Consider the following 26,878-nt stretch of genomic DNA (forward strand, 5'->3'; position numbering starts at 1 on the left):
TATTTCTTTAGTAACATTTCTTCATCTCACTTTCAACATATTTCCAACTATATGCATAAAAATTTCTACAACAAAGTGCGTTTTCCAAACAATTTGTTAGTTTCATTTCTCCATAAAGGAAAAAAATATTTGCTATAAAGCTAGACTGGTTCCAAGATTAGGAGAACATTAAGTTGCAAACTTGACAATGACCAATAAGAGTTAAGTCCTTGAATATATTTAAAATTCACTGTTTTTTTACAAAACCTGTTAAGATTAGAGAAATGGGACAAACTCAGAGTTCAGTAAATTGTTGAAAGCCAATGAAAACGTAATAATGACTAAATAAATAAGAGAAACATTAAATTATTGTCGTGATGGTCTATTTTCTATACTATTGATCAAAACGAGTCGCGCAAATATTAGTCTTACAGTACTACATGGTAACGCAGTTGTCCTTTTGGCACATGTCAAAGAAAGACTTGTATGCATATCCTTGACAATTAAACTAGGATTATTCTACTTGTATTACCTACACAAGTGAAGTTTTTAGCTAAACAAGTCATGAAGAAATTAAATTTACGTACGTATATATATATATATATTATCATTTCCATGACATGACGCAAACGTGACAAACGCAAGTGAAACCGTTTTGATCCTTTCTTTACTTTGATCATTTTATACGTGTATCACTCAGATAATTCAGACGAACTTTTAGAATTCTGTAAAGATCATATTACTTTTATTTCTCTTTTCATTTCCTTGGTCTATGACAAGCCCTATTCATGAAAGGCAAGAAGCTTTTGGCAGCTGGTCACTCACTTATCCTGCACAAATGGGTTGTATCCAAAAACCAAAATTCTGCAAAGGGGGATTAGAGATTAGACAAAGGAAAGCCCACCAAAAGCCAGTCATTTCATGTCAAATTCAATCACACATATTGTATATATTCTTAATAGTTTTGACTCTCTCACCTTTCAGCCCTTTTGAGGTATACATGCATATACTTTTGTTCTTTTCCTTAAGTGTGGTTACTCCTTTTGCATTTGGGGGCCTGCCCCATACTCTATAGTCGTGCCCTTCTGCTGTACAGCTTAGATATGTTATAAACTTTGTTGGCTAATCATACAAAGTATACGCAATATATATATATATATATATATTATGTTTTATTTTTAAGATATGCTTGTTTTGTTGAAATTATCTCACCAAGATTGTTTCCTAATAGGAATTGTATGTCCCTCTTTGTTAACTATTTATAATTTATAGAGAGATTTGTTCCCATGCACTCCTAGCGTTGAATTGGAAAGTGACTTTTTATTGACTCGACCAATCAATGTCCAAGGAAAGTATAATTAGTTATCACTGGATAAAAGATTGACATGTAAGAGTGTCAATTTGTTGTTGGTTAAAAATGAGTAGCATTGGTTAAACTTATAAAATCAAGTTACGTACACACGTATCTACCTGTATAGGATCAGCGTACAAGCCACGCGTCAGCTCCTCGTGAAGGCCGTTATGGTCTGTCTGTCTGTTTTGTGTATTCTTTTCTTTGTTTCTGTGTGTTTTATACCGGTCTCTTCCTATTTGGAATTTGTATATATAGTCGTAAAATACTTGAATGAAAATCATGCATGCTTAAGCAGTTAGATATTAGGGTACCATGAGAAGAGAAGTAGAGAACCTTTACAAAAGTCCACCGTTTGAGTAACGACTACTCTACACCACAATTTGTTTTTTTTTTGTTTTCTCTTTTTTAAATAGGTGGATTTCTACTTTTGCGCCTGATCTTCAATAAAAAGCCACACGAGCTGATTTGCTTCTTTTAATGCAAACGCAAAAAAGCCCACCATTGCCAAAAGCTTCAAAGGTGGTATAGCTTTCTAAGACAACCGACTGGTCAAAGAAAACCAGTCATCTTTTTGAGCACTATATGTGTCCTTTTATATATTATCCTGTGTTAGGAATTAAAAAAACATTAATTTTTTACTATCCGAGACCAATAAGAAAAACGAGAATTAAAAAAATTTAACGTTAGAGCTATGTCCATTTGTCACTGTAAAATATTATTATAATATAAGATATAATGCCATCACTCAATCTCTTTGTTTTTCTCTATAAGATATAATGCCATCACTCAAACTAAAACATACGCAAAATACCTAAAATGCCCCCAAAAATTCGTCTCGGGAGCTCGCGCCTCCCGAACCCTTGGTAGGCTCCACATAACTCAACAGCGTCAACATGCAAAAATCAACATGTTTTATATCCTTGTAATATCATTGCTAGTTGCATCACACGCATACCCAAAAAAAAAAAAAAAAAAACAAATTGGGTATCTGGTTTTGAATTAAAATGATCAGCTGAGAAACCCCATTTTAACTCAACAGCGTCAACATGCAAAAATCAACAGTTTTATTACCTTGGAATTATCTTTGCTAGTTGCATCACACGCATACCCAAAAAAAAAAAAAAAAAAGCAAATTGGGTATCTGGTTTTGAATTAAAATGATCAGCTGAGAAACCCCATTTGGTCTTTGGATCACCACAAAGATTAATTTGGTTCAACTTTTCAAAAAAACCCAACTTTAGTGAGTAGTCTCACTCTGTCTGAGTGGTTCTTCTGTTTGCTTATAAGCTGAGTTTATTTGTTTTCTGTTAACAATTAATGCTTTTTGGCTGTATCTTTCATGTTGCTCTTCTCTCTCTGTATAATCACTTGTCAATATCCAATGTTGGTATATGCCTTTGCATTTAATGCTATTTCAGTGAATATTTTCCATTTATATTCAGCACTGGGGCTTGAGCCAGATTTTTTTTTTTGGTTAGTATGCATGGAATAAAGTGGCGGGGTTACTATAGTTTGAAGCCTTTCAAGTTCATGGAAGTTGAAATTTCCACACACAAGCGTTCCAAGAGGTATTAGCTCTTTATACTTCAGCTTTTCTTATTTCACTCGTGAACTTTGTAACTTGGGAAAAGTTTTTGGAGAAAAGAACAAAAGAATCCCACTTTTGAATCGGTAAATATTTTTTTTAGCATTGAAAATGAACACATATAAAACTAAGCTGTGAAGTTCAGATGAAAACTTTTCAACATTTTTCAAAAACGTTTGTATTAAGTTCTAGCTATACACTAATACAATATGCATTTCGTAACTTCTTGTGTTTCTTTTTTGTGACAGCGATCCAGTTAAAAGAAAATCAAAAAGGGATAAACTAAACGCCATTCTTGAAGCTCCTAACAGACTCAAAATGGTAGAGAAGTTCAGAGTTTGTTTTTCTTTCTTTCTTCCTTCATTAAGGTTTAGATTTTTGTTTCTTTTTTTCTAAATTTTTTATTGTGGTCGGGTAAATTCCAATGGTTAGAGCAGTTTTGCTTACAAAGTGTTCTCCCCTTGTTTTCACAGAAGGAAATAGTAGGAACCAAAGGCTCTGCTGAAGCTCGGAAAAGGCATATCGAAAAAACCGATGTTCAGAGCTCTTTGAACCAGGAGGTATGGAGAGAGATAGTAGTTTCTGAGCATATGAGCAGATTTGGATCTTTGATTTCTAAAGAATATGCTTATGATTTTTTCCACAAGTATTGTAAAGGACATTGCAACTACTAGTCTGGTCAAAATTTGGCTTGATTTCTCAACCTATAGGACTTTTATTTGTTCTGCAGATTATGAAGCTTCAAAGGCAATTACAAGACCAATTTCTGGTACGTCATGCACTGGAAAAAGCGCTTAGTTATCAGCCATTGTCACATGAAGTAGCAATTGATGATTCCGTACCAAAGGTAACTAACTATTTTTTACAATTATCTACATTTGAAGATATTATATCATTTCTTGTTTTTAAGAATTCTTGCTTTTGCTAATCATTTGATATTCCAACTTGGTTTCAGCCCACTAAGGAGCTAATAAAGGAAATCACAGTGTTGGAACTGGAAATCCTGTATTTGGAACGGTATCTTCTCTCCTTGTATCGGAAAACATTTGATCAACAAATGTCATCAGCGTCAACAGCAGATGGAAGACTAGATTCAGCTTTAGTTACAGAGAAAGGGACATCCTCGGAAGTTTCTGGACAAGCTGATATTATGCCACACAGAGAGAATTCAGTTTTGCACCACTCTCGTAATCTTATGCCGCCGCGAAATTCACTTGGCAGCCTGCAGGAATGTGATGACATGTGGGAACCGGAGAAACTTCTAGATTCGAGCATTCATCGCAGTCACTCGTCTCTATCTCAGCGTTCATTTTGTTCCTTTAGAACTTCACCAAGGAAGTTTCTAAATAACGCTGTGAATTCATACCACTCCTTACCTTTGTCAATGCTAGAGGTAACTAGATTCAAGAAATTTAACTAAAGGGCAATACTGCACTACAAGGTTCTATAGTAACATCCACAAAAATTTCGGAGTTACCATGCAGCCAAATCTCAGCCACTAGGTGATGGAAAGATCGATCTCAGTAATTAAAACAAATTTATCACCTAAAAGTTGAAAAAAAAAAGTTCAACCGATCGAGTCGTTTCTTTCCATCATCCAACAACTGAGATTGGTATGTCCCGAAAATTGGAATGTATTGTAGCTTCTTCCTATAATTGGTGTTTGTGAAAGTAATATTCCCACCTAATGCATAATCAATCCTCAATTTATTGTTTCAGCAAGCTGAAAGTTCAACACCAAATGCAAGTCTAGCAGAGCATTTAGGTGCTAGTTTGTATGACCACGTTCCAGAGACACCGAACTGCCTATCCGAGGAGATGATAAGGTGTATTTCAGCCATATACTGCGAACTTTCAGACCCGCCTTTGATCAATCAAGATTCCCCTTCCTCTCCTGTTGCATTCTCATCATCAATTTATGAGGCTTCAATACACAGCCACAGTGAGAAGTGGAGCTCAATAAGCAGGAAAATACCATTTTTCAATTCACACCTTGACAACCCTTTTCACTTGGATGAGTCAGAAGGACTTACTAGACCTTACTTTAGAATGCTGAAGGTTCAATGGATATGTAGGGACTCTGAGAAATTAAGAGAGATTGATAACATGCTACAAAAATTTAGGTACAAAACCTCAATTCTTCTGCATCATGGTTTATCTAGTTTTAGAGTAACCATTTCTATCTTGTGTGCTTTTTGTTTGATATTACATGGTTTTTCCTTGCTTCTCTTTATTGTTTCACACAACTTTGGTGCAAATCTGTGAGACGTCGAAGTTGTTTCTTTGCAGGTCGCTTGTCTATCAGTTGGAAGAAGTGGATCTCAGAAAGATGAAGCATGAGGAGAAGTTGGCGTTTTGGATTAATGTTCACAATGCGCTAGTAATGCATGTAAATTTCTGAAGCTAACGAATGATTTTCTGGTGGAGTATCTGTTTTAAAGTATTTCTTGTGGAGTATGTGAATGACACAATCACTTTTTTTTTGGGTGAAAATATGTTGATAGGCCTTTTTGGTTTATGGGATTCCACAAAACAATCTCAAAAGAGTTTCTTTAGTACTCAAGGTAAGTACGGCCTTTTCAACTTAAATTTGAAGAAGAAAATGTTGAGCTGAGTGTGATTCTCATTAGAAGCTCGTGTGTGATTCAGGCTGCCTACAATGTGGGAGGTCACACCATAAGCGTGGATATGATACAGAACTCGATTCTAGGATGCCGACTGCCTCGTCCAGGACAAGTAAATTATCTCATTTCCACAAGGGTTTTTGGCACTTTTACCTCCTGAAGGAAACACCCTCGTGCACGTGACATGACGTGCTCCAATCATGATTCAAAATTTCATTCTCTTCCTTCAAACCAGCTTACATGCCAGACTCCCTTTCCATAATTCTAGATCAAACAAAATTTGTTTATCATATAAATTTTCACATGTAACAAGATTATGTCAAATATGCCGTGATTACTTTGTTGTGGTCTTTGAAGTCATTTGATCGCTTCTTTCCTACTTTTTTTTTTCCCATTAGTTATCTTATTAGCTGATCTTCTTCTTCTTCTTATTTTGTTTGTCCAGTGGTTGAGGCTGCTCTTTTCTTCAAAAACAAAATTCAAGGTTGGAGATGCAAGAAAAGCTTTTGGCATTGATCATCCTGAACCCCTTTTACATTTTGCGCTCTGCTCAGGAAGCCAATATGATCCTGCGGTAAACTTACTTCCTTGCCAATCTTTTAAAACACAATTTAAAACTGCTTTCATAAGTTTTCTCCAGAATATGCAGTTCTCTACTTAGGCTCCATTATCTTGATTACAGTTCCAAGGAAATGAAAAGGGATATACGACAAAACTTAAACTGAAACAAAAATTGTAGTTATTAGAGCGTAAAGATATGGCTATTTTTACTTATAGCAAAAGGAGAAATAGAACAAAAAACTAAGTTAAACATCTTAGCTTCTCCAAACAACTGTAAAAGTGCATTCGTGTCTGTCCAATAGACACTTTTGCTAACACACTATTTACATTGTTTTATGTGAAAATGACATTTGGAGCCTCAACAAGAAGCAATACCAAACTGGTTCTAAGTTCTATCAAATGGGATCCAAGCTTCTAGACTAATGTTAGAGAATATGACAAGATATCCTGCAAGAAGGATTTTTCTGTTTTTCATAGCTATTGTTTAAGTGCTCATATCTTATAATCTCTGTTAAACACTTCCATTATTTGTTTAGGTTCGTGTATATACACCGAAAAGAGTGTTCGAGGAGCTGGAGACGGCGAAGGAAGAATACGTTCAGTCGAACTTCATTGTGCATAAAGAACAGAAAATCCTTCTCCCCAAGATTGTGGAGTCTTTTGCAAAGGATTCAGGCCTGTCCCTGATCGATTTGGTAGAGATGGTCGACCATTTTATGCCCGATTCGCAAAGGAAGAATATAAGTATCCACCATTGTCAACACAAGAAAATCTGTAAGGCCATTGAGTGGATTCCTCACAACTTCACCTTCCACTATTTGCTCTCAAAAGAAGTAGCTTGGTGATGATCTCTTTGCATTCTTCAAACGACCAAGATGATCCCTCTACGACAACTTTTGCTGTTCACTTATCTAAGACTAAAACCATTACACAGCAAACTGGCTCAAGAATGTTGACTTTGACTTCTAAACCAAGGCATGGATATATCATATATTTCCCTCTTGTAAGCTTGAGCTGGTTTGATCACACTAGTAAGAGATTGGTTGATATATATATGTATAAATAAGGCTATATATGCATTTTGTGTAATGTTGTCTAATATTATTTTTTTTTTCAGGTTTTGAAAAGTTATGACTAGTAGTTATTGGAGATGGGTTGATAAGCAAATAAGAAAAGACTGCAAAAAATTGTAGTTCCTACATGTGGTTTCTGCTGGAAAATTGATTGAAGAAAAAATGAAGATGTTGCATTCATAATCTTTTAATTCAAGTTTTCAATACGAAGCTTTAAAATTGCGCCCATTATATTTTAACCTCTTTACCATACCAAGCTCTCATTCATTAAAAAAATATATTGGAAAAGAAAAGAGAGAAACAATGGAAATCCTTTTCTTTTATTCTATTTATTATATGGGGATTAAATAGAGGGTGGAGATCTTTTTAATATATTACCTCAGCAAAAATCTAAAATGTATTTTTTAACTATTAAAAAAAAAACAAGTTTTAGTAAGGCCATCTTGAGTACGAATCATGTTATCGTGAGAGTATTCTCTTTTGTTGGGTTAATGGTGCGTTATATTGTCGTATATCCTAACTCTTTGATGACTTTTTAACGAATTCTAATTGCTATTGATGATTAAAAAAAAAAAAAGGGAACGAATTTGCCCACCATGGGTTAAACCCACGGCCACAAGGTTAATAATTCATAAATATATATATTTATATATGAATTTTGAATGATTATGTTTTTATAGTGAGTTACTAATTAAATACAAATATTTAATGATGTGAATTGATAATAATTTAATCTCATTAGTTATTATATATTTTTTAGTCTATTTAATTTTTTACAACCGTCAAATTAATATCGGGCAAGTAAAAAAATAATAATCACTGATAAATAAATATTAAAATAACCATTAAAATCACTCAATTAAACCCATAATTTCGTCCAAAGTCTCATCTTAGTTAATTTTAAGATTTTAAATGTAAAAGTGGACGTTTGGTTGATGGATTCAGAACCATTTTTGGTTTTTGTGTATTTTTTGTGAGAAAAAATACTATAACGAATCACGAACGATGATTCGAATCATAACACGAATCTATTAACCAAACGCACTATAAAAATTCAATGGCACAACATGTAAATACCAACAAGGTCGGGTGCACCCACTAGCTTAGGGGTTGTTTGGTTGGAGGATTCGTACCCCGATTGAATCATGGTTCATGGTTCGTTATAGTATTTTTTCTCATAAAAAATACACGTAAATTAAAAATGATTATAATTTATAATTCTAATTTATGAACCAAACACATTTGTAGCTTTCAAGAAAAGGGCAAAAAAAAAAAAAAAAGGGGGTGGAATTGGAAACCTCTGTTTATCTTAGAGAGGAAGTCCTTTTTCCCTTAACACATTTGTAGCTTTCTGACTTCCTTGGAAAGTTGGAGGTTAGTGAGATAAAAAGGGGAGAGAAAGAGAATGTGGAGGAAAGAGATTGCTTGACCAGCAAGCCAGAACCAGTAATGTCGTCCCCATCCTTTACACCCAACACTCCTCCTTGCAGGTTTACTTCTTTAAACCAAACCTCATTTTGTTTCTTAGGTTTTCTTTCATTATTTCACCATACACGTACTCATTTTTACCTTTTTTTTTGTTCATGTGCAATTTTTTTCCCCCTCTTTTTACTTCTTTTCTAAGTAAGGTTTTTTTTTTTTTTTTTTGGAACCCCATTTTATTGTGTAATTTAGTGAAATTTCTGCTGAGTTATGTTTGGTAGATTAACCAGGAGGGTTTTGAGAGTGAAGTGTGTTTGGTACCTTCTTTGGACCCTTACTAATGCATGTTCAATTTTCTTTTGGTAGTTTACAAAATGTTACCTCCACTAAAGGCAAAAAAAGAAAATTATGGGGGTTTTTTTTTTTTTTTTTTTTTTTTTTTGTTGCAACAATTATATCTTTGCATAAGGGAAAATGGAAGGTGGAAAAGATTATGGGTTAATTTTTTTTTTTTGTAAATTTCCCTCAAGTAACAATTATATCTTTGCAAAACAGAAAATGAAAGGGAAAAAAGAAATTATGCCCATTAACCAGGAGGATTTTGAGAGTGAAGTGTGTTTGGTACCTTCTTTGGATCCTTACTAATGCGTGTTCAATTTTCTTTCGGTAGTTTACAAAATGTTACCTCCACTTAAGGGAAAAAAGAAAATTATGGGTTTTTTTTTTTTTTTTAACAATTATATCTTTGCATAAGAGAAAATGGAAGGTGGAAAAGATTATGGGTTAATTTTTTTTTTAAAATTTCCCTCAAGTAACAATTATATCTTTGCAAAACAGAAAATGAAAGGACAAAAAGAAACCCCCCCCCCCCCCCCCCCCCCCCCCTCTTTTTTTTTTTTTTTTTTTTTTTTTTTTAATAACCTTAGTGTAATAGGATGTGAGTTCTATATGTAAGACTACATGTAAGGCTTGTACCTTGTGTCTTGTGGTCATCATTAGGTCAGCTGATGAATAGGTATGCTATTTGCATAAAAATGTGGAAATCTAGTATACAAAATAATGCTATATCATATTGGAAGTTGATTAAAAAATTAAGAAGTTTGTTGATATTAAAAGGTTATCACGTCTAGATGAGATTAAAGATGACAACTCTTCGCTATGTGAATTGGTATGAAAAAATTGGGATCACTAGCACCACTCTGTTAACATTCGATGAGATTGAGCCATTGCCAAAATCATTACACATCCTTTCTAGTTGAGCAAAACGCGCTCCCTACTTCGACTGTAAAGCAAGATTACTATGGGATGAAAAACATTGTGATTCTCGCAATACCGTCTCTGACCTAGGTGTTTCATCTTTTCCTTCTTGAGTCAGGTATCTAGTTGACTAGTCTGATGTGGGGAAATATAGTAAAGTTTCAGTTGGTGGTTAGTTTTGCACGTTTACTAAAATGCTTGCTATTGTGTGAGTGTTAATTTGTCTTTCAGATATCTATCATATATAGGCTAAGTTTTTTGTTGATCTTTGTCAATGTACACTACTTGATTCTTTGAAAATTATGCTGTTATCAGGTCCTCTCCTCCTGAAAAGACATGGTTGGAGGATATGCTGGGTGTAAAGAACCTCCGGGGATTAAAGGGAAATAGGAAAAGAAGTCGCGACAAGAAAGTTGCGGATGCTTCGGAGTTATTGGCCAAAGCTACCAAGGACTGCAATAAGGTTTGAACTGCCTCTACAAATGTTGTAAATGTTAATTGTTACTTGTCAGAATAATAAAAGCGGAAAGCATCCCCTGCATAAGGTAATGGAGACGGCAGAGAGTACACCATCAGCCCCCAAACAATCGCAGCAGAACCTCACAGAAGCTTTAGTTGGTGTTGCTACCAGGTTCAGCGCACCTCAAGACCAAACGCATGAAAATTCTGTCCAAGTGGAATGCACAAAGTCTGCCCCACAAAAGGATCTTTCTTCAACTCAGCCGCATGTCCAAGTCAAATCCGAAACATCAAATGATGACTTGGTGGACTTCCGGGGCTTGGCAATGCTTCCAAGGTGCCATGCCGCATTGCTTGAGGAGGCCTGTCTTGATCATCCAGATTTGGCCATTTGCTCGGGCAGCAGGACCTCCAGATGGCGCCATTTTGCTTATGAAACGTTGGGGGAGCTGCTGTTTTTCCTGCATTCAACGAGAAGGAGAGAAATGACTGAGGAGATGTGCAAGCGTCTCAAAGGGCTGTGGAAGGAGGCTCAACTTTTGGGGTTTGATTTATCTTGGTTGTCTACTACTGTGACGTTTGGACTTAGCGCAAGTTCCCATTTGGAGTGGCAGAGGGAGGGTGTTCTTACGCTGGAAAATCAAAAGAGGCATTTGAATGAGGAGAGGGATAGTCTGCGGTGTCAATTGTCGACACTAACGATGCGGTTGTGCCAGAATGAGCGGGATAGTGCTGCCTTGGAGAAGCAGTTTTTGCAGGCCAAGGCTAACCTCAAGCTCACTGAGGAGGCTTTTCTTTGTGTGCTCTTTTGACTAAGGATACAAGATGGGAATATACTTAACTAAGTTGACTGGTTAAAGTTAGGTTGGGTTTCTGATCTTAGTAGCTCGGAGATCGGTAAGCTTTTTGTGAAGCAGATGATCGCCAAGTATAGTTCATCAAGAAATGAAAAAGAAAGATGCTTTAGAACCGTCGTGTTTTGGATTCTGTTAAAAATTGAGCTTTTGTTTGCTCACTAGCTATGGCTGTGATTTTGCTGTTGTTAAGATCAGACTTCTTACCCTTTTTTGCCGAGTCTTATACGCATAGAAACATGAGATAGCAAATTATGGCTGCATGTTATTTGAAGTCTCAATACTCGCTGTTGCTAACTTTTGCTTTGCCAATCTACATGAACCTTTGGCATATGCTCTTATTATGCAATTTTTGTAGTATGATATTTGTTAAGCTAATTAGTGACTGAAATATTTGTTGTCGTATTTGTTTTGGTGATCACACAACACACCTTTGGACTTGTGCACTCTCACAACATGCATCTTTGGACTTCTACTCTCTTTTTAGATTATGTCGTTGGGTTCTTTCGGTCCTATAGAGTGGAGTGTTGTCGGGCTCTAGGGCTCATTTAAGCATAGTTTCTAGTCTTTATTAGTTGTGCACTTGGGGTAATTTTGCTTATGTCGGTCTTTCGCCATTCTAATAACGTCTTGTTTCAAAAAAAAAAAAAAGAAAAGAAAAAAAAAAATAGGTTTGTAATGTAAAAATTGACATATCAAAATTAGAAAAAATACGAGAGCCTGAATAGATGTCATGATAATAAATATCATATTAAACATACTAAAAGAAAGGGTTGCGAATGCTAATTTTTTTTTACGTCATTGATATGTGGATATGAACGATTTGAATGACAAGGACGTTCATCGAAGCATTTGTAGTATTTTATTAAACATAATAGAAGGAAAGATTTGAGTATTCTAGGGATTATTTGGAGAATATATTTGAACTCATAATTTAGGTTTAATTACAGTACTTTTTATCTTATAAAAAATTTAAATTAAAAAATATTTTTTTTCATAAAAATTTTTACTACTGAATCATAATTATTGACTTAAATATATATTCTAAACGGCCGCTAATGTTTTACATAAGAACTTGGGTGATAAATGTTTTCGTTCTTATTTGTTACCATTTTTATTCTTCTTCTAAGTTGTAACTTTCAGCATCAAAACTAATTCTTTATTTATTTATTTTTTTCTTTTAATGGCATGGAAAGCAAAGGGAGGCTGTGGGGCCTGGGATATCTGAATTCTGATCAAAACTCTCCCCATTTTCTTCTGTTGGATAAAAAAAAAAATCACATAATTTATCAAATTGTTATTTAACGGGTTACAGAGAAGCAAGTTTATTTTGTCATGAGAGTAACAAGTGAACCATATGAGCCACAAATTTCCCCTGGCAAATAAGAGCCACAAGTTTATTTTCTCCCCTATTATTTTACCCTCGTAAAACAAATTTTAACTTTATGGGGACTAACAAAATAAAGATTCATGAAGAAAGCGACATTTTTGTTTTCTCTCAATTGGAAAATGTTTGTCGTTTGTGAAAAAAACTGGAGAGATATTTTCTGTGATAAAAGGAGCACCAGATACTGAAAATCAAAACTCAAAAGAAAAAAAAAATAAATAATAGAAAGAAACAGAGCTAATTTTGGCAGGAGCACTTTGTATAAATAGACTAAATAAAATACATTTTTAAGTAAATAAACCACAAAAAAAATAAATTGGGTAAATAATCCAACTTTCACATCAGCATTCCACGTCATCAATTATGTTTTTAGGATTTTCTTTCTCCTCATCCTCTTCCATTTTGCGCCATTTTCTTCTCTCAGCCGCCTTCAATTTCTCCTCTCTTCTTCTCAAGTCATCGTCGTCGCATAACCTCATTAACATTATTATCTTGGCCATTCAACGTTTGTTTCTCGTCCAAAACGAAGTTTGAAGAAGAGCTACTAAGTAAGTCTTTCATTTTCTATATCTCTCATGGTGTTTTTCGTTGTTGTTCATATGTTTTTAAGATGAGAATGTAGTTAAAAATGTTAAAAATCCATTAAAATAGTAATTTTACATGTTAAAAGACTAGTTTACATTGTCTGATATGATGAAGATCTGCCGGGTTTAGAAAAAAAAAGGTTTGTTCTTGGTCGGTTCGTGGTCTGTTCTTGGTCTGTTCTTATACATGGTCGGTTCTTGGTCTGTTCTTATAACATGGTCGGTTCGTGGTCTGTTCTTGGTTTGTTCTTATACATGGTCGGTTTCTTGGTCTGTTTTTGGTCTGTTCTGGTTCGTGGTCTGTTCTTGGTTTGTTCTTATAGCATGGTTGGTTCGTGGTCTGTTCTTGGTTTGTTCTTATAACATGGTCGGTTCGTGGTCTGTTCTTGGTCTGTTCTTATTGCACGGTCGGTTCTTAGTCTGTTGATGGTCTGTTCTTATTGCACGGTCAGTTTTAAGTCTGTTCTTATTGCACAGTCGGTTCTTAGTCTATTCTTGGTCTGTTCTTGGGTTGTTCTTATTATATGGTATGTTCTTGGTCTGTTCTCATTATATGGTATGTTCTTAGTCTGTTCGTGAGATATTTGGTTTGGTTTAATGACATATTATTATCTTGATTAAATTTTTGCAGTTTTAAAATCTAAATAATGGCTCAGTGGAGGATTTTTTTTTGACATTGGAGGAAAATGGGATGAGACTGAAAGTTGTTGGGTGTGGCATACAGATTGTAATTTAATTGGCATATATATGGATGAGAAGGATACTCTCAAAACCTTCGTTGACAAGATTTGTAGAAAATGTAGAATTGATGGACAAAAAATTCTTTGCAGCTATCGTGGGTACCGAATTTGAAACAGAAATCGTTGCCCATTGTAATAAAAGACAATGATGATTTGTTATTCTTCAGGGCTATAGCCCACGAGGTACCGCTACACGTGATAGTGGATGGGAAGTTTATGAATCCAGAAGAACATATTAATGGAGTTAAAATTAGGAGAAATCCTTTGCATGATGATTTTTTTGATCGTGATTTTATGGGTAATGTAGCTACATATGAGTTTTCGACTCGTAATGATATTCCACCACAGTCACAACCACAATTAGAGTCACAGCCACAACTAGAGCCACAACCACTAACCATTTTAAATGAAGTAGAAGTTGCTGGTCCTTTAGTTTGTATCGACAAGACTGAGTTTGGATCATCTCATGGATCTACCTTCAGTGACGGATCTAGTTTAGAAGTTGGTCAGTACTTTACAAGTAAGAATGATTTGAAGGAAAAGCTGCATTTAATAGCTTTGAAGGGGAAGTTTGAGTTTCGAACAACAAAATCAAATAAAGATATGTTTGTAGTAGAGTGTGTGGATCCGAAATGTGTGTGGCATATCCGAGCCTGCAAACTGAGACTATCGAACATGTTTGTAATCCACAAGTATAATGGTGTTCACTCTTGCTCGTTAGAAAAGCGTTCAGCGAAGCACAGGCAAGCAACGTACTCCGTTATTGGAAGTTGCGTGAAAAACCAATTTATAGGCATCAAACAGGGTCTGGTTCCTAAATCAATTCAGAAATATGCCCATGACGAATTCGGGACGGACTTCCGTTATTACAAAGGATGGAAGGCTCGTGAGCATGCACTTCAACTCATAAGAGGTACGGCCGAAGAAAGCTTCACTAAGCTCCTATCATACTTTCATATGGTGTTTCTTACTAATCACGACAGCATCACCAATATTCATTTTGATGAACATAACAGTTTTATCTATCTTTTCCTAGCATATGGACCTTGTATACGAGGTTTTGGTTGCATGAGGAAAGTTATCAGTGTTGATGGAACGTGGTTGAAGGAAAAATTCAGAGGTACGTTGTTAGTTGCCACTGCATAGGATAGTGAACGTCATTGTTATTCCATCGCATGAGCCATTGTAGACTCAGAGAATGATGCATCCTGGACATGGTTCTTCTCGAACTTGAAGGAATTTATCATTGATTCTGAGGAATTAGTTTTTATTTCTGATAGGAATCAAAGTATAAGTAATGCATTGTCTACAGTTTATATATTAGCACATCACAGTTGTTGCACATGGCATGTGTCTCAAAACATCAAGAGTAATTTCAGATGTAGCGGTGTTCTGCCATTGTTCTTTAAAACCGCTGAGGCCTACCGCATTGACGAGTTTTCTGTCTTGTTTGATGAGTTGTCTGCAAGATATCCCAGTATTGCTAGATACCTACAGGAGCAAGTTCGTTTTGAAATGTGGTCTCGTGCTCATTTTAAAGGAAATCGATATAATATTATGACCACAAACATGTCTGAGTCAGTTAATGCAATGCTCAAAGATGTTCGAGATTACCCTATCATTGCCCTCTTTAATTTTATACAAGCGAAGATGTCAGAGTGGTTTAATAACAGGTGGGTCGAAGCTTCTAAAACTAAAACATTATTAACACCAAGTGTGGAAAAAACTCTTCGTGAGAGGCACAACAAAGCGGGATTTCTAACGGCCACAAGACTTAATACTGTTGAGTTCCAAGTGACAGGTGGATAGGCCACTGCAATTGTCAACATTGGAGCGAGGAGTTGCACTTGTCGTGTGTTCGACCTTGAGCAGATACCATGCGAGCATGCAATATCATGTTGTAGAGAAGCAGGTATGTCACTCTATGATTTATGCTCAAAATACTACAGGACAGAAGTTTGGGCTCTTGTGTATGCTGAGACAATCTATCCTGTGCCGAATACTTCGCAATGGGATATTCTAAATCACGTAAAAGAAGTTCACCTTCTTCTACCGCGAGCTGTACTAAAGAGGGGTAGGCCAAAGCAAAAATGCATTCCCAGCATAGGTAAGTTCACACGAAGACAGAATCGATGTGCTAGGTGTGGGCAATATGGACACTATCAGAAGAAATGTAAAAACGCAACGATGTAATCATGATTTATAAATTTTAGTGTTACAATGTATTTACACTTATTATATTCAACAGGTTGTAAAATGTATTCAGCAGGTTATTATGGCTTTAGGGAAGCTTATATTTATGGGAATGCGGGGGTACAGGCACCCGCGCGTAGGGTGGCACGGGCGCGCGCGCGCGGGGGGGCACTGGTGACCAGAACCGATCGAGAACACAAGAACATACCAGAAACGACTAACGCAGCAAGAACATACCAGAACCGACCCAGAACAGACCGAGAATAGACAGAGAACAGACCAAGAACAAACTATAATAAAACATTAAAAAACATACATTTTTACATATTTTTTTGAATTTTTAGGTAATAATAAACATTGTAATTTATAAAAGAGAAAAAAAAATTGGTTAGAAAAGAAAAAACCTAGAACAGACCAAGAACAGACTAAGAACAAACTCTAACAAAACATTAAAAAACATACATTTTTACATATTTTTTTGACTTTTTGGGTATTAATAAATATTGTAATTTATAAAAGAGAAAAAAAATTTGGTTAGAAAAGAAAAAACCTAGAACAAACCAAGAACAGACCAAGAACAAACTCTAACAAAACATTAAAAAACAGATATTTTTACATATTTTTTTGACTTTTTGGGTATTAATAAACATTGTAATTTATAAAAGAGAAAAAAAAATTTGTTAGAAAAGAAAAAACCTAGAACAGACCAAAAACATACTATGAATAGACCAAGAACAAACTCTAACAAAACATTAAAAAACATACATTTTTACATATTTTTTTGACTTTTTGGGTATTAATAAACATTATAATTTATAAAAGAGAAAAAAAAATTGGTTAAAAAGGAAAAAACGTAGAACAGACCAAGAACAGACCAAGATGGTTCTTGTTCTGTTCTTGGCTGTTCTTGTTCTGTTCTTGGCTGTTCTTGGTCTGTTATAGGTTTTTTCTTTTCTAACCAATTTTTTTTTCTCTTTTATAAATTACAATGTTTATTAATACCCAAAAAGTCAAAAAAATATGTAAAAATGTATGTTTTTTAATGTTTTGTTCTTGGTCTGTTCTAGGTTTTTTCTTTTCTAACTAATTTTTTTTCTCTTTTATAAATTACAATGTTTATTAATACCCAAAAAGTCAAAAAATATGTAAAAATGTATGTTTTTTAATGCTTTGTTAGAGTTTGTTCTTGGTCTGTTCTAGGTTTTTTCTTTTCTAACCAATTTTTTTTTTCTCTTTTATAAATTACAATGTTTATTAATACCCAAAAAGTCAAAAAAAATGTAAAAATGTATGTTTTTTAATGTTTTGTTAGAGTTTGTTCTTGATCTGTTCTTGGTCTGTTCTAGGTTTTTTCTTTTCTAACCAATTTTTTTTCTCTTTTATAAATTACAATGTTTATTAATACCCAAAATGTCAAAAAAATATGTAAAAATGTATGTTTTTTAATGTTTTGTTAGAGTTTGTTCTTGGTCGTTTAAGGTTTTTTCTTTTCTAACCAATTTTTTTTTTCTCTTTTATAAATTACAATGTTTATTAATTTTCAAAAAGTCAAAAAAATATGTAAACATGTATGTTTTTTAATGTTTTGTTAGAGTTTGTTCTTGGTCTGTTCTAGGTTTTTTCTTTTCTAACCAATTTTTTTTTCTCTTTTATAAATTACAATGTTTATTAATACCCAAAAAGTCAAAAAAATATGTAAAAATGTATGTTTTTTAATGTTTTGTTAGAGTTTGTTCTTGGTCTGTTCTTGGTTTGTTCTCTGTCTATTTTCGATCTGTTCTCGGTCGGTTCTGGTCTGTTCTTGCTATGTTAGTTGGTTTTGGTCTGTTCTTGTGTTCTCGGTCGGTTCTGGTCGCCAGTGCCCCCCTGCGCGCACGCGCACCCGTGCCACCCCCGCGCGCGCGCCCGTTCCCCCCCGGACATACATTATTGTGTAAAAATTTTGGCAGCATTTCCCCATAAATATAAGCTTCCCCAGAGCCAAAATAACCCGTTGAATGTGATAAGTATAAATGCATTGTAATGCCAATAATAAAAATACTGCAACACCAATAATGTTGTGTATACATTTTACAACAAGCAAAACAACCAACATTTCATATACTACTACTCATGGGCCTCTTAAGCTTGTACTCACTCCAAATTTCGACTGCAAGTTCCAACAGGTAAGCTTCTACTTGTTCTTCAGTGAGGTCTTTTAACGGGATTCTGCGGACAAGGTATTCGATAAATTTGTATGTGTAAACTCCGCAGTCACATGATCTAAGGTTGTGGACCAACCACTTGGGATGAACGATTGGCCACGCACAGTCAAGTTTATCGCCTAGATGGTTAAATAAACCTGTGTACTTCAAGAACTTGGGCATCATGATAGAGATTGGCTCCACGTGTTTTTGCATTTGTTGATCTCTGTACATCAAAACAGCTGAGTCATACACCTTTATGTTAAATTCAGATAAATCAACATAAAGCGCAACCCAATGCTTCCTTTCAATGTTAAGAGGCATAGTGAAGCCCTGCACGCCATCCCATTTCTAGCCAATCATGTGCTTTTTTCTACAGACATATTCATCTAGATCGTTGTCAAATGTATACGTTGCCAAGTTCTTTTTGTTGGTGATGAATCGCGCTATCAACTTTTGGCAAAATACATTATCTAGGATGATAATATCGTTATTGAACTGCCTTTCGGGTGCCCGTGACCTTCTAATCGATAGAAGACTCCATGCCTCGTCAATTTGTTGTAAGTCATAAAAAATAAATTAAGTATAATGATAATGGTATAAAAAATAAGACTAGAAATTTAGAAAATATGTTGTGATTACTTACATCATTGAACAACCATTCACCTGGCTTCAAGATGATCCGGAAGAAGTCCTTCCTCCAATCTTCAAAACCGCACTTAATCAGCTCAGAGTCTGTACTAGTATCAGCGAACCACTTGTTAAAGGCCTCGACAGCATCTTTAAAGGTCCACATCTTCTTCCTCACGTTACGCAGGGGATCTGTGTAAGGCGACTCAAAATACTTGCTGGGCCTTTTAAGTCACTTTTCATTCTTGGATTCAGACTATGGCCCTGAATGAACCTGTTGCTCAAGTTGAGCCTCAGGCTCTAGCTGAACCTGTGGCTCATGTTGTTCCTCAGGCTCAGGCTGAACCTGTGGCTCAAGTTCTTCCTCAGGCTCTGGCTGAACTTGTAGCTCAAGTTCTTCCTCAGGCATTGGCTGTGACTGTAATTGTTGTTTTGCTAGACATGCTATATTGTCCTTAATTTCTCTAACAGATTGGTCTAGTGAGTCTAACCTATTGTTGATGGCTTCAAAATGTCTACTGATGAGTGCGTAATTTATGCACTCATTCGTTACTCCTTTAGCTAGTTCGACATGTTTTTCCTCAAGTTTTTATGTGAATTTGACCATTTTCCCTTAAGTGTGCAGTAATGGATGAAATCGCTGAGTTTTGAGGCATTTTAGATAAAAAAGACAGAGAATGAGGCGATACGTCGCCTTCAGATGGCAATGCGGCTTGAAAAGGAGCAAAAATCGAAGAAGAGACAGCGAGAGCTGCGACATGTCGCTTCCTTCCAGGTGATATGTCGCCGACTCTAGGCGATATGTCACCACCTACAGGCGATATGTCGCCTGCCCTAGTCTGTGCACAGAAAATAGAGAGAGTTGCGATATGTCACCTATTTATAGGCGATATGTCGCCTCCCAATTTCATTAAAAACACGCGTTTTTGCCCTAGATTAAGAAAGGAGATTTTTATGGAAAGTGATTGGCTTCTGGGGAGGCGTGCAAAACGTGGGATATAAAAGGGGAGACTAAAAACGGCAAAAAGGGAGGAGAAAAAGGGTTTTCAAAAAGAGAAAAACTGAATCGGAGAGGATTGGAGATTGGAGCAGTTCTTCAAGAATTCCAAGCGTTCTTTCTTCTCTTTCTTCTTGTATTTCTCTAGATTTGGCATATTATTTTGAGACTGTGAGCCACATGATGTGTGGCTAATTTTCTTATTTGTTAGGGTTTAGATGAATCTCTATTTGTGATTATTGTTTTGACATTTTAATGTGCATTTAATTAAGCTCTTCGTTTCTTCCGTGTTCTATTTTGAATTATTGCTACTAAATCTATGATTTACATATTGCCATGCTTTATGAGATTTTGAATTGGGCAGATTTTTGTTGTGAGGATTAATACTCGAGAGGTGAACGTTCAAGCAATCAAGAAACAGATAGAACAACTTAGGTTGGTGTGAGATCGAGAGATAAACATTGCCTAGATAACCGAAACAATTTTAGGTTGTGAAATTGAGAAGTGGAATTCTAGGAATTGTTTCTAGAGTGGAACTTAATGAAGGTAGGGATGAATAGTTGTATAGAGATATAGGCTTGATATCACCTACACATTCTTTAGGCGGCACTCGAGAGAGGGTATAAGGATATACATCACTCTAGGTTCTTGAGAACGTTGAGTTAGGTTAGGCACATTACTACGGAGAAACATAATCGCAATAGAGTGAAGTCAAGACCCTAGCATTTTTATCATATTGATTTTTCGTTCTAATTTCAGCACATATTATTAATTACTGTCATCTTTCCTTTCGATTTAGTTTTCCTTTATTTTAGTTTTTCTTTGAGTTTATCACATCCAAATTTGATCGCTTAGATAAAGTTAAGATATGATATTCACAATAGTTAGTTTATATTCTTAACGTCAATCCTCGTGGGACGATATCGGTCTTCGGACCACTATATTACTTGTATGACTTGTGCACTTGCAAGCGTAGTCAAATTATATTGCAACAAGTTTTTGGCGCCGTTGCTGGGGGATTGAACGGCTAAGAATTAAATTACTATAGTGAAGAAATATCTTGTTTTAATCTAAGTTTTTTTTTATTTGTATTTATTTATCTATTTTTCTTTTGTTGTGTTCGTAGGTGCATGCAAAAAGCACGTGGCTTGGAACTCTTGCCTTTGGATTCAAAAATCGAACGAACTGTTCGAGCATTAAGGAGAGAACGATGAGCTAGGGCTAAGAACATGGCCGAGGAACAAAACCAAGCATACCAGCAACGGACGTTACGAGATTATTTCAAGCCCGTAGTGAACGAGAATTATTCGGGCATCCAACGTCAACAAGTCAATGCCAACAACTTCGAGCTCAAGCCGGCCCTCGTCAATATGGTCCAGCAGAACCAATATGGAGGCTTGCCGCACGATCCCAATATCCATTTGGCCACTTTTCTAGAGATTTGTGACACAGTGAAGATTAATGGAGTGAGTGCCGAGATCATCCGTTTGAAACTCTTCCCATTCTCCTTGCGAGACTGGGCTCAGTCATGGCTTCAATCTTTACCATCAGGGAGTGTAGCCGCATGGGAGGACATGGCCCAAAAGTTCCTCATCAAATTTTTTCCGCCTTCCAAGACGTCTCAATTGAGGGCCGAGATTACTCAATTTCGGCAGTTTGAGTATGAACAATTATATGAGGCGTGGGAACGGTTTAAAGAGATACTCCACAAGTGTCCTCAACACGGTATTGAGGATTGGTTCTAAGTTCAACTTTTCTACAATGGGCTTATTGGGCAAACTAAGGCTCATATTGATGCAGCGGCTAGTGGAACCATCTTGTCAAAGACACTCGGGGATGCACTCAATCTCTTTGAGGACATGGCAATGAATAGTTGTCAATGGCAAAACGAGCGGTCCACTGTGAAGAGAGCAGCAGGGATTTATGAAATTTTAGTATATGCAAAATTTATGATGTGGATCAAACGACGTCTCTTATGGCTTAAATGGCGCTCTTGACTAATCAAATCTAGGGACTAACCGCAGCCAATGCCAATGGTAATCAAGAAGCTGTAAAGATGGCACAAGCTTCGAGCTCAAGTGATTCATATGATGAGCAATGTCACTTTGTCAACCGAAGCTACAATTTTAGGCCCAATAACAACTTACCGACATACTATCATCCCGGGCTCAGAAACCATGAGAATTTCTCTTATGCCAACAACCGGAATGTTTTACAACCAACTCTGGAGTCGAGTAAACCGGCAATGGAAAAGCCTTCCTCATCACTTGAAGAACTTTTGAAGACATATATTGTGGACTCTAAGGCTCGTCTTGATCAACATGACGCTCGTCTCAACAACATTGAAACTCACTGCACTAATTTGGGAGGCACTATGAAGGCACTAGAAACACAAGTTGGCCAATTGGCTAATGCTATAAAAGGGCAATCATCAAGGTCCTTCCCAAGCGACACTGAAAAGAACCCAATGGAGTGCAAGGCCATCACATTGAGGAGTGGCAAAGAGCTTGAAGGCCCGAGTGTTCAAAACGCCGTGGTTGATGAGGAGCCTATCAAGAGCAACGACGATGGTAAGGATAATTCAAAGGAGGAAAATCTGAAGGCTAAAAAGGAAGCACCGGTGGTTAGACCGGGTTCGATCACTTTTTTGGATAACCCACCTCATATCACTCCCTCATTGCCATTCCTTCAACGGTTCCAGAAGAAGGCGCTTGACGAGCAATTTGAGAAATTTCTCAATATCTTCAAGAGGATCCACATTAACATCCCCTTTGTGGACGCTCTAGAGCAAATGCCAAACTATGCCAAATTCATGAAGGAAGTTATGTCCAAGAAGCGCAACTCGAGGACTATGAAACGGTGAAGCTTACGGAAGAGTGTAGCGCTATCATAAAAAGACAACTACTGGAGAAGTTGAAGGATCCGGGTAGTTTTACCATACCATGCATCATTGGAGAACTTCACATTGAGAAGGCCTTGTGTGATCTCGGGGCTAGCATCAATCTCATGCCTCTCTCTATCTTCCGGAAGCTGGACCTTGGAGAGATCACACCTACCACCATCTCATTCCAATTGGAGGACCGCTCTCTCACCTACCCTAAAGGTATTATCGAGGATGTCTTGGTTAAAATTGATAAATTCATTTTTCCAGTTGACTTTGTGGTGTTAGACATGGAGGAAGACCAGGAAATTCCTATTATTCTGGGCAAACCTTTTCTTGCGACCGGGAAGGCTTTGATTGATGTCCATGATGGTAACTTGACACTCCGGGTGAACGGCGAAGAGGTAAAGTTCAACATTAGTAACGCCATGAAATTTCTGGAAAAGTGACCAAGTTGTAACCGGGTAGATGTGGTAGCCCCGTGCTTAAAGGACTTCTTTCAAACCATTATTTATAAGGACCCTTTGGAGAGATGTCTTTCAACACCGTTCTCTAAAGGGGATCTTGGGGTAGAGTTCGGTGCGTGTGAAGTGGACTTGATTGATATTGTCTATGCTCTAAAGGCACTACCAGAGGAGAAGGCTAATCCGAAGGAAAAGGATGTACTTAAAGTGCCCACACTTTATAAAGGCTCAGAATTGAAAACCACCACTAGTGACGGGCTAGTTTTGAAGCAATTACCCGACCATCTTCGCTACGTATTCTTGGGAGATGACTCTACTAAGCCGGTCATAATATCGGCATCTTTGAGCGAGGAGGACGAACGGAAGTTGATCAACGTGCTAAAAAGGTACTTATCCGCTTTTGCTTAGTCAATTTCTGACATTAAGGGTATTAGTCCGGCCATTTGTATGTACAAGATTCTCATGGAGGACTCCTACAAGCCTTCTATTGAACACCAACGGAGACTTAATCCCGCAATGAAGGAGGTTGTGAGAGCGGAGGTTCTGAAGCTATTAAATGCCGGTATTATATATGCCATTTTTGATAGTTCATGGGTTAGTCCGGTGCAAGTGGTGCCAAAGAAGGGTGGCATGACGGTAGTTAAAAATGAGAAAAATGAGCTCATTCCAACTCGCACGGTAACGGGGTGGCGAGTGTGTATTGATTATAGGAAGCTAAACAAGGCCACCCGGAAAAACCATTTTCCATTGCCCTTCATTGATCAAATGCTAGATCAATTGGCGGGGCACGAGTACTATTGCTTCCTTGATGGCTATTCGGGTTATAACCAAATTGTCATTGCCCCGGAGGACTAGGAGAAGACCACATTCACTTGTCCATATGGTACATTCGCCTTCCGCCGGATGCCTTTCAGTTTATGCAATGCGCCGGCTACCTTCCAACGATGCATGATGGCCATCTTTACCGACATGGTGGAGAATATTATGGAGGTATTTATGGACGACTTCTCAGTCTTTGGATCATCTTTTGATTCTTGTTTGCACAATCTTGGGTTGGTGCTTCAAAGATGTGTAGAGACAAACCTTGTGCTTAATTGGGAGAAGTGCCACTTCATGGTGAAGGAGGGGATCGTCCTTGGTCACCGAGTTTCGTCACTAGGTTTGGAGGTGGATCGAGCCAAGATTTCCACAATTGAGAATCTCCCACCACCAACAAATGTGAAGGGAATTCGAAGTTTTCTTGGCCATGCGGGATTTTACCCGCGATTCATTAAAGATTTCTCTAAGATCGCCAAGCCACTTTGCAACTTATTGGAAAAGGATGTGGCATTTCTTTTTGATGACTCTTGCCTCACAGCCTTCAGTATGCTTAAGGTAAAGCTCATAGCGGCCCCCATCCTAATCGTCCTAGATTGGAGTGAACCCTTTGAGATTATGTGCGACGCTAGTGACTATATTGGAGCCGTACTTGGCCAACGGAAGGAAAAAGTTTTTCGGGCAATCTACTATTCAAGCCGCACTCTCAATGAGGCCCAAGAGAATTACATAACAATTGAGAAAGAGATGTTGGCAGTGGTATACTCATGCGACAAGTTCCGGCCTTACATCATTGGGTCCAAGGTTATTGTATTTACGGATCATGCGGCCATCCGGTACTTGTTCGAGAAGAAAGATGCGAAACCCCGATTGATTAGATGGGTTTTATTGCTACAAGAGTTCGATTTGGAGGTCCGGGACAAGCGAGGCGTTGAAAATGTGGTAGCCGACCATCTATCTCGCGTTGAAGGAGTTGTTGAAGAACAAGGAGCTTCGTCCATTCTAGAGTCGTTCCCAGATGAGTAATTGTTTGCAGTTTAGGTAAAACTCCCGTGGTATGCTGATCTTGTCAATTATCTTACATGTAAAGCTTTGCCACCGGGTTTAACCTCTCAACAAAAGAAGAAGTTCATGCATGATGTGAAGCACTACATTTGGGATGATCCCATTCTTTTCAAATGATGCGCCGATTAAGTCATTCAGAGGTGTGTGCCGAAAAAGGAAACACCGGATATCTTGTTTCATTGCCATTCATCTCCCGTCGGTGGGCATTTTGGAGTTGCACGGATCGCCGCTAAGGTTTTAGAGAGTGGGTTCTATTGGCCTACTCTGCATCGGGATTATCATGAATTTGTTAAGAATTGTGACCGGTGCCAACGTGTAGGCAACATTTCGAGGCGACATGAGCGACCCCTCACCAATATATTAGAGGTTGAGATATTTGACGTGTGGGGGATCGACTTCATGGGACCATTCCCGCCTTCATTTGGTAATCTCTATATCTTTTTGGCAGTTGACTATGTGACTAAATAGGTTGAAGCTATTGCAACTCCCACAAATGATGCTCGTGTGGTTGTCAAGTTTATTCAAAAGAACATTTTCTCACATTTTGGCACACCTAGAGCTATACTTAGTGATGAGGGCACTCACTTCGCCAACAAGGTGTTTGATGCGCTCATGGCCAAGTACGGAGTCCGGCACAAGATGGCCCTTTCTTACCATCCTCAATCAAATGGCCAAGTAGAAATTTCCAACCGGGAGATCAAGCTTATCTTAGAGAAGACCGTGCAATCAAATTGGAAGGATTGGTCAAACAAGCTTGACGACTCTCTATGGGCATATAAGACGGCGTTCAAGCATGTAGGACAGCGTTCAAGACACCTATCGGCATGTCTCCGTACCGGTTGGTGTTTGGGAAGGCGTGTCATCTACCATTCGAGCTTGAACACCGGGCGCATTGGGCCATTAAGAAGCTCAACTTTGATTTGAAGGCCTCGGGAGAGAATAGACTTCTTCAACTCATTGAATTGGAGGAGATTCGTAATGAGGCGTATGAGAATGCGAGGATTTACAAGGAGTGCACAAAGCAATGGCATGACAAGAGGATCCTCCGCCGCGACTTCATTCCAGGAGAGAAGGTACTTTTATTCAACTCTCGCCTTAAACTTTTTCTCGGAAAACTCAAATCACGATGGTCCGGTCCATTCACGGTTATGAAAGTCTTTCCATTCGGCGCTGTTGAGATACAAAGAGGAGATGAACCTGCCTTCAAAGTGAACGGACAACGCCTTAAACACTATTTCGGAGGCGAGGTGGAAAAGATTGCGAGTCTCAAGCTCGTCGAGGACATTTGAAACATGAGGTACTATGTCTAGCTAAGGACTTTAAACGTAGTGCTTCATGGGAGGCAACCCACATATGATGTTTCTTTAATTATGCGTCCAATGGAGCTCTTTGTTCGAAAAAAATTTTTTTTTTTGAAGAAGCAAAACAGAGCGAGAGGCGATACGTCGCCTAAATAAAAAAAAAAGAGAGATTGGGACAGAGTGAGAGGCAATACGTCGCCTGAAATCAGGCGACATATCGCCTAAAGAAAAAAAAAGAGATTGGGACAGAGCGAGAGGCGATACGTCGCCTGAAATCAGGCGACATATTGCCTGATGGATTTCAAACCCCCCCCCCCCGGTCTCTCTTTCTTCACTCCCCTTTTCTCTCACTTTCACAAATTCCCCTTCTTCATCTCTCTTTCTCCTCTCCCCCCCCCCCCCCCCCCGGTCTCTCTTTCTTCACTCCCCTTTTCTCTCACTTTCACAAATTCCCCTTCTTCATCTCATC

The 26,878-nt window shown here is 37.5% G+C and overlaps 4 protein-coding genes across 4 annotated transcripts; all 4 read left to right on the forward strand.

Annotated features, from left to right (window-relative positions):
- Nucleotides 1-3,170: 3,170 nt before the first annotated feature.
- Nucleotides 3,171-7,072, forward strand: LOC21409598. The gene is made up of 10 exons (XM_024165568.1): nt 3,171-3,239; nt 3,392-3,478; nt 3,649-3,765; nt 3,874-4,311; nt 4,638-5,041; nt 5,208-5,307; nt 5,423-5,482; nt 5,568-5,654; nt 5,988-6,116; nt 6,640-7,072. The coding sequence occupies exons 1-10, from the start codon at nt 3,237-3,239 to the stop codon at nt 6,946-6,948; spliced, it is 1,734 nt and encodes a 577-aa protein (XP_024021336.1). The 5' UTR covers nt 3,171-3,236; the 3' UTR covers nt 6,949-7,072.
- A 3,044-nt stretch (nt 7,073-10,116) lies between these two features.
- Nucleotides 10,117-11,126, forward strand: LOC112091554. Its single transcript, XM_024165544.1, has 2 exons — nt 10,117-10,318; nt 10,401-11,126. Exons 1-2 carry the CDS (start codon nt 10,205-10,207, stop codon nt 11,124-11,126), a joined length of 840 nt encoding a protein of 279 aa, XP_024021312.1. The 5' UTR covers nt 10,117-10,204.
- Nucleotides 11,127-14,173: 3,047 nt separating this feature from the next.
- On the forward strand, nt 14,174-15,688 carry LOC112091555. Its single transcript, XM_024165545.1, has 3 exons — nt 14,174-14,792; nt 14,916-14,999; nt 15,069-15,688. Exons 1-3 carry the CDS (start codon nt 14,174-14,176, stop codon nt 15,686-15,688), a joined length of 1,323 nt encoding a protein of 440 aa, XP_024021313.1.
- Nucleotides 15,689-21,111: 5,423 nt separating this feature from the next.
- Nucleotides 21,112-22,745, forward strand: LOC112091556. Its single transcript, XM_024165547.1, has 3 exons — nt 21,112-21,607; nt 21,683-21,783; nt 21,894-22,745. Exons 1-3 carry the CDS (start codon nt 21,112-21,114, stop codon nt 22,743-22,745), a joined length of 1,449 nt encoding a protein of 482 aa, XP_024021315.1.
- Nucleotides 22,746-26,878: the final 4,133 nt, after the last annotated feature.

The sequence above is a fragment of the Morus notabilis genome, unplaced genomic scaffold, assembly GCF_000414095.1.
Source record: "Morus notabilis unplaced genomic scaffold, ASM41409v2 Scaffold115, whole genome shotgun sequence".
Classification (NCBI taxonomy): domain Eukaryota; kingdom Viridiplantae; phylum Streptophyta; class Magnoliopsida; order Rosales; family Moraceae; genus Morus; species Morus notabilis.